Source organism: Prosopis cineraria, unplaced genomic scaffold, assembly GCF_029017545.1.
Source record: "Prosopis cineraria cultivar Desert tree isolate PC_DT_omini unplaced genomic scaffold, ASM2901754v1 PC12, whole genome shotgun sequence".
Taxonomy (NCBI): domain Eukaryota; kingdom Viridiplantae; phylum Streptophyta; class Magnoliopsida; order Fabales; family Fabaceae; genus Prosopis; species Prosopis cineraria.
The window spans coordinates 11,621,257-11,632,239 of record NW_026555343.1 but is presented as its reverse complement, the minus strand read 5'-3'; the positions used below and the strand labels follow the sequence as shown (position 1 = coordinate 11,632,239).

The following is a 10,983-nucleotide window of genomic DNA, read 5'->3' as shown; positions in this document are numbered from 1 at the left end:
CAATTCTTCAAATTCTTCTGAATTATTGCTCTTAATAGTGTAGTCATAGTTCTGTTAACTACCTCAGTTTGACCATTAGTTTGTGGATGGGCAGTAGTGGAAAAAAGTAACTTAGTCCCTAATTTATGCCATAGGGTACGCCAGAAATGACTAAGAAACTTCACATCTCTGTCACTCACAATAGTCTTAGGTAAACCATGCAAACGAACAATCTCTTTAAAGAATAAGTCAGCAATGTTAACAGCATCATTAGTTTTAGCACAAGCAATAAAGTGTGCCATCTTAGAGAACCTATCAACAACAACAAATATGGAATCCTTGCTTGCAAAAGATTTAGGCAATCCAATTACAAAATCTATAGAGATATGTTCCCAAGGGTGAGAGGGGACGGGTAAAGGAGAGTAAAGTCCATAAAGTTGGATCTTAGATTTTGCCTGTCTACATTTAATGCATTTATCACAAACAGATATGACATTTTTTCGCATGTAAGGCCAAAAGAAATGATCAGACAAAATAGCCAAAGTTTTATCTACACCAAAGTGTCCCATCAAACCACCACTATGTGCTTCCTTAGTAAGCAACTCACGCATAGAACAAATAGGAATGCATAATTTATTTTTCTTAAAAAGAAATCCATCAAATTTAAAGAAATCACCAGATCCATGATTTTCACAAGATTTTCAAATATTTTTAAAATCAGGATCAGTTTTATAAAGATCTTTTAGAATCTCAAAACCAAGTAATTGAGCATGCAAATAGGAAAGTAATGTATACCTTCGAGATAAGGCATCAGCAATGATATTTTCTTTACCTTGCTTATGCTTAATCACATAAGGAAAGGTTTCAATAAATTCCATCCAGCGAGCATGTCTCTTGTTTAACTTACCTTGAGACTTGAGAAACTTTAAACTTTCATGATCAGAATGAATGATGAATTCCTTAGCCACAAATAATGTTGCCATGTTTCTAAGGCCCTCTTTAGAGCATAAAGCTCTTTGTCATAGGTGGAATAATTCAAAGCTGCGCCGTGAAGCTTTTCACTGAAGTAAGCTATGGGCTTAGAATCCTGCATTAAAACAGCACTTATACCAATACCAGAAGCATCACATTGAATTTCAAATGCTTTAGAGAAATTAGGCAAAACAAGTAAAGGGGCATTAGTCAATTTATCCTTTAGGGTTTGGAAGGCCCTTTCTTGTGTTTTACCCCATTTAAAGGTCACATTCTTCTTAACAAGTTCATTAAGAGGGGCAGCAATGCTAGAGAAATCCCTAACAAATCTCCTATAGAAGCTTGCTAAGCCATGGAAGCTTCTCACTTCACTTGCATTCTTAAGGGTTGGCCATTCACGAATAGCCTTAACTTTCTCCTCATCTACACGAATTCCCTGTGATCCAACAACAAATCCCAAAAAGATAACAGAGTCCATGCAAAAGAAACACTTTTGAAAATTAGCATATAACTTATATTCCCTCAAGATGTCAAACACATTTTTAAGATGATTCATATGATCAGTCAAAGATTTACTATAAATCAGAATATCATCAAAGTAAACCACAACAAACTTGCCTATAAACTTTCTAAAAACATGATTCATTAATGCCATAAAAGTGCTAGGAGCATTAGTCAAACCAAAAGGCATAACTAACCATTCATATAATCCAAATTTAGTTTTAAAGGCAGTTTTCCATTCATCACCCTCTTTCATACGAATTTGATGATAACCACTTCTAAGATCAATTTTAAAAAGATAGAAGCACCATGCAATTCATCAAGCATATCATCAAGTCTAGGGATAGGGTAACGATACTTTATAGTGATTTTGTTGATTGCTCTACAATCAACACACATCCTCCAAGATCCATCTTTTTTTTGCACCAAGATAACAGGGACAGCACAAGGGCTAAGGCTCTCACGCACAAAGCCTTTCATCATCAATTCCTCTACTTGGCGCTGGATCTCCTTAGTCTCTTCAGGGTTAGCCCTATAAGCAAGCTTGTTTGGAATAGCAGCTCCAGGCAAGAAATCTATCCTATGCTCAATTCCTCTTAAGGGAGGAAGTCCATCAGGAATTTCATCAGAGAATAGATCTCTATAATCTTGCAACACAGAAACAACACTAGAAGGCAAAGTGGGGTCAAAAGTGTTAGTAGAAAATAAATATTCTTGGAAATTACAATAAGGGCTTGCTCACTCATCAAAGCCTCTTGAATCTTACTTTTCCCACACAATAATATTTTTTTTCACTATTTTCCTTCACTCCCACCATTCTATTTTTTTCTTTTCTCACTTTCTCACCACTCTTTTTCCTCTCTTTTGATTGATTTTCAAGTAAAGTAATACTCCCTTTCTTTTCTCTCTCACTCATGCCACAATCAAGGAGATCTCTCCTTTGCTTGTAATCTTGAGTAATCTTTAGTTGATCTTCATAGGCTTGGATGGGCCTAAGAGGATTTAATACAACAGTCTTGCCTTTAAAAGGCACCTTGTAACAATTTCTAAAACTATCATGAGTAGCCTTACTATCAAACTACCAAACCTACTTAATAACAAGTGTCCAGCAAGCATAGGGGCTATATCACATAATACATCACAAGTATAAACTCCAACAGAGAAAGTAATCAACACTTGCTTAGAAATCCTAATTTCAGCAGAATCATTCAACCATTGCAATTTGTAGGGCTTAGGGTGTGGAATTAAAGGTAAAGATAATTTATCTACAAGTAAAGTGCTAGCAACATTAGTGCAACTACCACCATCAATTACCATGCTACACACTTTCTCTTTGATGAAGCATCTAGTGTGAAAAATATGCTCGTGTTGCTTATGTTCATCATCCTCCTTTAGTTGAATATTGAGAGCTCTTCTTGCCATCAAGATAGAGTCAACTACACCATTGCATTCAAGCTCATCATTTGATTCATGGGAGGTAGAATCATCATCAACATTATCAGCATCATCTTTATCACTTTCATGCACACTATCATAGCCACCATCATCTCTCAAGATCATAACCCTTTTATTGCTACAATCTCTCACTATGTGGCCCACACCATGACATTTGAAACACTTAATAGGAGAAGTGTTAGATGAATAAGAAGAAGGTTTAGGGTTAGAAGTTTTACCCTCATACTTGGTCTTTATTTCTTCCTTGGCCTGAGATGTATCTTTGGCTTTGGAATCCTTCCATTTGGAAGTTGTCTTGGAGTCTTTCCAAGAGGACTTGGAATGTTTGTTCTTATTTCTCTACTCCAACTTTATAGCCTTGTGTATGAGCTCTTCCTTGTCCACAAAAGTGTACAAGTCAAGCTTATCTCTCAACTCTGGCCTCAAGCCATCCATAATTCTTGACATTGCTTCACGTTCATTTTCTTGAATGTTTGCACGAAACTTCAAGATATTCAACTCGTGCACATACTCCTCCATTGTCATAGATCCTTGAGAAAACATTCTCAATTTTCTATTCAGCTCTGTATAGTAGTAGCTGGGGACATAAGCCTTTCTTAAGTACCTTTTTAAGCTTCTCCCACGTTTTAATGGGCTTTTTCCCAAGTTGGCTTCTTTTGTACTGTAAATCTTGCCACCAATAAACAGCATAGTCAGTGAAATTCAAAGAAGCAGTTTTTACCTTCCTTGACTCAGACAAATCAAGAGTCATGAAGATTTGGTCCATCTTCATTTCCTAATCAAGGTATTTTTCTGGATTGTTGCTACCCTTGAATGAAGGATACTTTACTTTTTGGTTCGGTAAGTCAACACCACATTTTGAGGATTTCTTTCCCTTAGGAGAAGGGGGTTCTTCATACTCCTCATCATCACTGGGGATCTTATGCTTCTTTCCTTTAGAAGAGGAAGTCTCCGGCTCATCTTTATCCTCTTTATGGAACCTGTGATCAAGTTCCAAGTGAAACTGCTGCAACTGTGTTTTGATAAGTTTTAAAACAGAGTTCATATCAATACAAGGGGATTCATCCTTGTTACTCATGTTCACAGAAGCACTAGAAACCATATAAGATAAAAATAGGTCCTCACACACACAAACTCACGTATTTACTCTCAAGATAAAGTCACTCGTGTTTCACAAAAAAAAAATTAATGGCTTTTTTTTTAATGATGAAAAACACACTTGCCTTTTACCACTCACTAAGCTTGTGGATAGAATTCAATGGTGAAACCAACACAAATCAAGAAACTAAGGAACAATAAGTGAATATCTTCTAAATTAAGGAAACTAGAAAACAAGCATAAGGTAAAAAGAGGATTTTTTTTTTTTTTGCAATTTTGAAACAAATAGGAAAGCAAAATTTTTAAATAAAATTAAGCTTGTTAAAGGAAAAACCACATGTGACAACAAAAATAAGAAAGAAAGAAATAAAAGTCAAAGAGTCAAAGAGTCAAAGATAAAAATAAAAAACTAAATAAAATAAGAGAGTAGCACAAATAGCAAATAAGAGAGTAGAGAATTTGAAAAGTGCTACCAAAAATTAAAAATAAGAAAGTGATCAACATATAAGACTTTCTTATCACCCAAGTTGACTTTTCTCTTTAGGCAACCTCTTGGTGACTTAGAGTTCAAGAATAGCCTTTTTCTACAGTCATAACTCACAGCAATATATTTTTTTGTAAATTCTTTTTTGAATTTTCGGATTTTTTTTTTCTTGACACACTAACACTCTTTTTTGCCTTTTTTTGCACGAATTTCTAGGTATTTTTTTTTTCTCTTTTTTTTGAGAAGGCTAATAAAATAAAAACTCACATAAGATAAAAAGTCACAAAGATGAAGAAGAAAAAAACCAAAAGATAGAAGTAGATGGGGTAGATAAGAGATGATCACAAAAAGAAATAACTCAAGATGAAAAAGAAGAAGGAAGGACAAGAATTTAAACCAAAACTAGCAACTAAAGCTCTAATGCCAATCTGATAGGGGATGCGGAAGCAAAATCGTGCTAATTTAGGAACAAAACCCTGAAACAACAAAAACACAAGAACAAAAGGAAAGGGACAAATTTTATGACGGAAATAAAGAAAGGTATGAAGTAAATAATAGAATAATGATCAAGGCGAAGATCCTCTAGAGCACCTGCCTCTAGGAACCTCAACCTTCGAAGACACCACAAGAGTTGATCACGCTCTTGATCACGTCTGTTTCTCACACGGGATGCCACCACAAAGCACTAAGGCTCACTAGAGTTATAAACTCTAAAATGAATAATTTCATTCAACTTCTGTATTGTTTACAATAGGGAGCATGCCTAATTTATATAGGCTCATAGAAAAAAAATATTTCCTAAAATTAAAACCCTAATTTCCTAATACTAAAAGGAGAAATAATATAAAATAATGATAAAATATTCAGCCACATAATTTAGGAGATGTGATCCTAAAATTATGGGATTACAAAATTTAAAAATTAATACTATAATTAGTTCTAACTTTTGAATAGACTCAATATAGAAAATCAAATCAAAGGACTATTAAAATAGGAAATAATTTAGGAGACAATCAAGGGATTATAAAGGATTTAAAATCACGCCACCCTTGACTTCTTTACTAGGGTTTCATGCCTCCTTGCTTGCAAGAGGCTCAATTTGTAGTCTTCCTTGCATTGGGCTAAGGTCTGCATCTCTTGGGCTTGACTCTTCATGAGTTTGGATTTTAAATACATTATACACATATAGATGCTCTCCTTTGGGCTTGAGAGGAGTGCCCCAATGCTCTCCAAGCTCTTGAACTTCTTTCACAAGACTGAACAAGGCTTGCCTCATGGCTTTAGTTCGGGCTCTTATCATTGGACCTCCAATATATTGTAATGGGTCTTTAGGTACGTTGGATTGAAAGTATTGGATTCCTTCTATGTCACCATGCTCATGATTACCATCCTCAAGCTTCGTTGCCATTAATGCTATGTCACCCATGCCATGGGGTCCATCACCATGAATGGTGAAATTTTGGTGGGTTGGAGGGTTTCGATTGCAACCTTGGTGAGTTTTGCAGAAAGCGTTTGGCCATTGTAGGGCCAACAAAAAATAATCGAATCCTGGTTGTGGTTGGACGTTACTAAACTGCTGGTTGGTTTTCTTGGTGGTGTATGAAGACCAAACAAAGTTTGTGTTTTCGGTGGTGGTGTTGAAGTGATACAAACACAACCCTGCAAGTATTGGAAGAACAAGCACCAACACTTGTTTTGAGATCCTCATGATTGATTGTGATGTGTTGCTCTTTCTGGCGTCACCATTCGTGCTTGCTACCTAGCTACGGTTTTATAGCTATCTTCAACATCATGTTGAATTTAATACTCCTCTGAACATAGCCGATCAACGTGGAAGTCGCCAACCAACCACTTGGAATATATAATTTATGACAACCAAGACTATAATCTCTATTTACTCTTTCTGTTTAAAAAATTTAAGGCATTCTTTTGAGCTTACTAATTAGATGTTTAAAAGTATAAAATACTTCTAGTTTTTTAATCTGTAATTAATGATTTTTTTTAAAAATATCTTTGATAAATAAATCAACCAACTCTAATAAAACACCCTGTTATAAGGACAAATATAAAAATATAACATTAGTTTATGCTATTGAGTTTTATAGCTACCTTTCTTTTATTTTATTTTATTTTTTCTTTTTTGACTGAATTATAGCCACCTTTCTAACGTCACGCGTGGTGAATCAAATTCAACATGTAAAGTTTAAATATTGTTTCTGACTGTGAGATGATACATGATTTCAATACCCAAGATCACTGCTCCACGTTTTATACTTTAAATTAGACAGCGAATCATAAATTAATGGACACGGGTGGCAAAAGACAGGTCTTCAAAATTAAATAATTGCCTCATTAATTAATTAATTAATTAATTAATATATTTTCGGTGGCTTATTGCGAAGTGCCTTAAAACATTTCAAACCAGAGGAAGTAATGTCTGAAAAAGCTACTACATAATGTTGAAGACTTTGGCTATAAAAACAAGGCATGAGCAAGAAATTGAAAAGGCACTCAATCATGAAGAACAGCTTTAAACAAGTGTTAGTGTTTTTTGCAGGGTTATTCACAGCCTGGGGTTTCTACCACTCCAATGCCAATATCAACACAAACCTTTTATGGTCACAACTGCCTCCACCGTCTCCTCCTCCTTCTACAACACCTCCACTGTCGCCTCCACCATCTGATGCTCGGCCACCTGGTCGGCGATTTGACTATTTCAAGCTAGCCTTGACTTGGACCAACGCATTTTGCAAGACTCCAAATAAGAAATGCATGCCATCTCCGCCGGGATGAAAGTTTACCATTCATGGGCTCTGGCCATCTAACTATGGAGGAGATGATGACCCAGAGGATTGTATGCCAAACGACTCATCCCTCAAGGATGATCATATTGTAATTTCGTCACCCCAATATATATATATATATATTCTTTTGCTCTTATGGATTGTAATAAATATCACCTGACTATTATTTGGCATGGACGCATGCATGCTCTCTATTTTGCAGTTTCAAGAGTTGAAAGGTGATCTGTTGGAATATTGGCCAAATTTAGAAGATCCTGAGAACTTCAGCGGTAGCAAACGGTTTTGGAGATATGAGTGGATAAAGCACGGAACATGTTCTAATTTTGCAGCAAAAGAATATCTTGAAAAGACAATCGACCACACAAAACGTTATGCTCAAGCTATTTTCAACAATATGATAGACAATGGTATGTACGTACATCTTAACTTCATTCTTGTCAGAATTCTATTTCGTATGTCAATTCATTCATACATATAGAATTAAAGACATGACTGTATGTTATACAAGAAAATGTCGTTCAAGAAAAGACCTAAAAACTTGAGCTTTAAAGTTTTGAATTAATACGTGACATCCTCTACTCTTCTCTATTTAATTTGTTCTCTCCCTATTTTTGGATAGACCACAAGATAGAGCTAGACAAGAGAAAAGCTTTATAGTATCGATGCAGATCTGTTTGTGTTTTGTCTAATTTAAGAGTCTGTAACATACAGAATTAGAACAAGACTCATTTTTTTTTTTAACGTATATGCAGTCCATATCACTAGGAAGAAGAGACCAAATTCAGATATCACATATATAGTGAATTTCAAATTTCAAATAAATTGTGGGGTTTTTATGATTAGGTATTCACCCAGATGGAACCACGGAGTACAATTCCAGTCATGTACTGAATGCCATCAAGAACGTCACAAAGAAGAACGCATTCCTAGCATGCAAAGATGATGTGGATGGAAAATTTCAGCTCTATGAGATTCGCCTTTGTTTTGCTAATAATGATCTAGAAGATTGCAGAACAACAGGCAATTGTAATAAAAAATTCATATTTGCCTCACCGCCAGAATCAAACCACGACCTTTTTCTTGTGTAAGTTCGCTTAATTAATTTCACCGTTAATATACTTTTTCTTTAACATTATATCATCCATGCAAAAAAAAAAAAAAGAAAAAAAGAAACCTTTCCTTTTTTTAATACAACTATCAGGTGTTTGGACCTGTGGTATCAGATTTATAAACATCATTGAGTTGAGTTGGCTTAGCTTTTCCAATATGATTTTGGGTAATTGAACAAATTTACCTCTAAACTATAAGTCTAAGAACATTTGGGATCTTAAATTCATTTTTTGTGCAATTTTTTCATTCAACTTTTGAAAACTATGCAATCTAACTTCTGTCATTAACAAAAGTTAACTTTGACTGTTAGTTAACCACAAAATAACAAAAACAGACATTGAAAAAATTATAGAAAAGAACCAATAAAATTTTCTCAGTCCTTTTTATAATTTTGGTCCTTTTATGTAATTTTTTGATATTTTTATGTATTTGAAGTTATTTTCTGTTATTTTCTAGTGAACTAATGGCCAAAGTTAATTTTTATTATTAACATGGTCAGCTTGCAATGTTTTTAAAAGTTGAATCAGAATATGAACATTGCACAAGAAAATAAATTTAGAGTTCTGGACACTTTTAGACTTATAATTGGGGTGCCAATTTTCTCTTTTACCCCATAATTTTCTTTAAATTTTAAGTAGAATCAAGTCTTTCCCACACGATAGTAGCCCACCATTAGTTTTCTTATTTGTTTTTGAGCATTCCTCATATCATTTAATATTTTATTTTTTTGTTTATTCAGCTCCGAATCATCATCAAAATCGGAACTGTAGGAAGAAGATGTTGATATGTAATCATGAAGCAACGGTACTGTGTTGTAAGAGAATGAAGAAAGAGTGATGTGAGCTAGTAGTATTGAACAATGAAGTTGTTTTGTTGGATGATATGCCCAATGGACATCTCATATCTATGGTTTGACCATGGAATAAAATGAATGTTATTTAAATCATGATTGATCTGATTAATTTCGACCTGATCATGATTGGACCAAATGACACTTACTGAACTCTTAACTGATTCAATAATTACTCTGTTTTTAGTGCTTTATATTTTAATTTGCCTTAATGTACCTTTTCTTCATATTTTTAGCCGTTAATTTTCACTAAGGATTAAGAGATTTTACGGACAACAGCTAATGATAATAATCGTGATCTAACACCCGACCTGACCTTCCTCTTCCATAACCAAGGGTGGCCAAAGTTTACCTTTCACAAAAATTAAAGTTTATAGCTTTGAAACCAAATGCATCCTTACAACTTAGTCCAAAAAAAATTGATTTACCTGGAGTAGTTACACTTCAAAAAAAAATTAGTTAGTGAAAAATAAATTATAAAAATTAGGCTTAAATAATTGTAAATTAATTGGTCAAACCATCAAAGTTGACGGAAACACGTTGCCACCGTTGACCGGAACGGGATGGGTGACTTCCACTGGATTGGACCAACAATGACATCCAGATGGCCGACTTCCACTAGAACTAAACTGACGGTGACGATGGAGACCATAAGGCTGACTTCCAACAGGAATAGACTGACAACAATAACAAGGACTAGACTGCCGAGTTCCTAGTCTATCATATATTATTGCTAGCCAAGTTAGGACAAAAAGTGTATATATGTGATGCAATTATGTCCACAGACACGGAGGTGTCTAGATAGACCATATCTGTAGTAATATATTAAACAGATAAAAAATAATAAGGAGAGAATAAAAAAAGAATGAAGATGGGGACGGGGCAGGGTGAGTGTGAAGGAGATCGAGGCCGAAAGGGGGAAGAAGGCCAGCTGGTTTCAGCGATCATGGAATAAAAGACTTGCTATGTTATTACTTATTCTTATCATATGAAGACCCAGAATCTGAAGAAACCTGACGTGCATGTTCCTTTATGCCTACCAATTCTTCTCCCCCCTTTCTTCCTTCCACATTCCACCACACACTTAGTTATGGTTATATATGTGTATAAATTGTATTCATTCACCCACCCATTCTTCTAATTATTTTCCATTCTTTTGATCGGCCACGTTTATTTTAAATCAAAAACTACATTCTAAATACCGGCTAGAGTAATGAGGTACAGATGAGATTGCTTTTTGCGAAGGATTGCAGTGTAGTGGGGTCCAAACTCTGAAACACGTACTGTATGTATTGGACTCAAAAACAGGCCACACTAGTACACACAGGCAAATCTACACCGATTAAAATAGCTTATCTACACCGGTATAAGATCGGTGTAGATATCATGAAGTTATCTACACCGGTTATTTAACTGGTGTAGTTAACAGATATATCTACACCGGTTATAAATTCGGTGTAGATAACATTAATTATGAATATATATGTAATTTTTTTAAAAGTTGACGGTCATTGCCTAAACTGATATAGATAACCTATATATCTACACCAGTTATTGTTATAACAGGTGTAGATAATCATATATCTACACTGATCATTGCCTAAACTGGTGTAGATAACCTATATATCTACATCGGTTATTGTTATAACAGGTATAGATATATTATTATCTACACCGATTATTCGTTGAACCGATGTAGATAATAATATATCTACACCTGTTATATCTAT

General features: G+C 34.7%; 1 protein-coding gene across 1 annotated transcript; it reads left to right on the top strand.

Annotated features, from left to right (window-relative positions):
• Nucleotides 1-7,024: 7,024 nt before the first annotated feature.
• LOC129288081 (intracellular ribonuclease LX-like) lies at nucleotides 7,025-9,387 on the top strand. The gene is made up of 4 exons (XM_054924434.1): nucleotides 7,025-7,381; nucleotides 7,496-7,700; nucleotides 8,137-8,377; nucleotides 9,143-9,387. Exons 1-4 carry the CDS (start codon nucleotides 7,346-7,348, stop codon nucleotides 9,171-9,173), a joined length of 513 nt encoding a protein of 170 aa, XP_054780409.1. The 5' UTR covers nucleotides 7,025-7,345; the 3' UTR covers nucleotides 9,174-9,387.
• The last annotated feature ends 1,596 nt before the right edge of the window (nucleotides 9,388-10,983 follow it).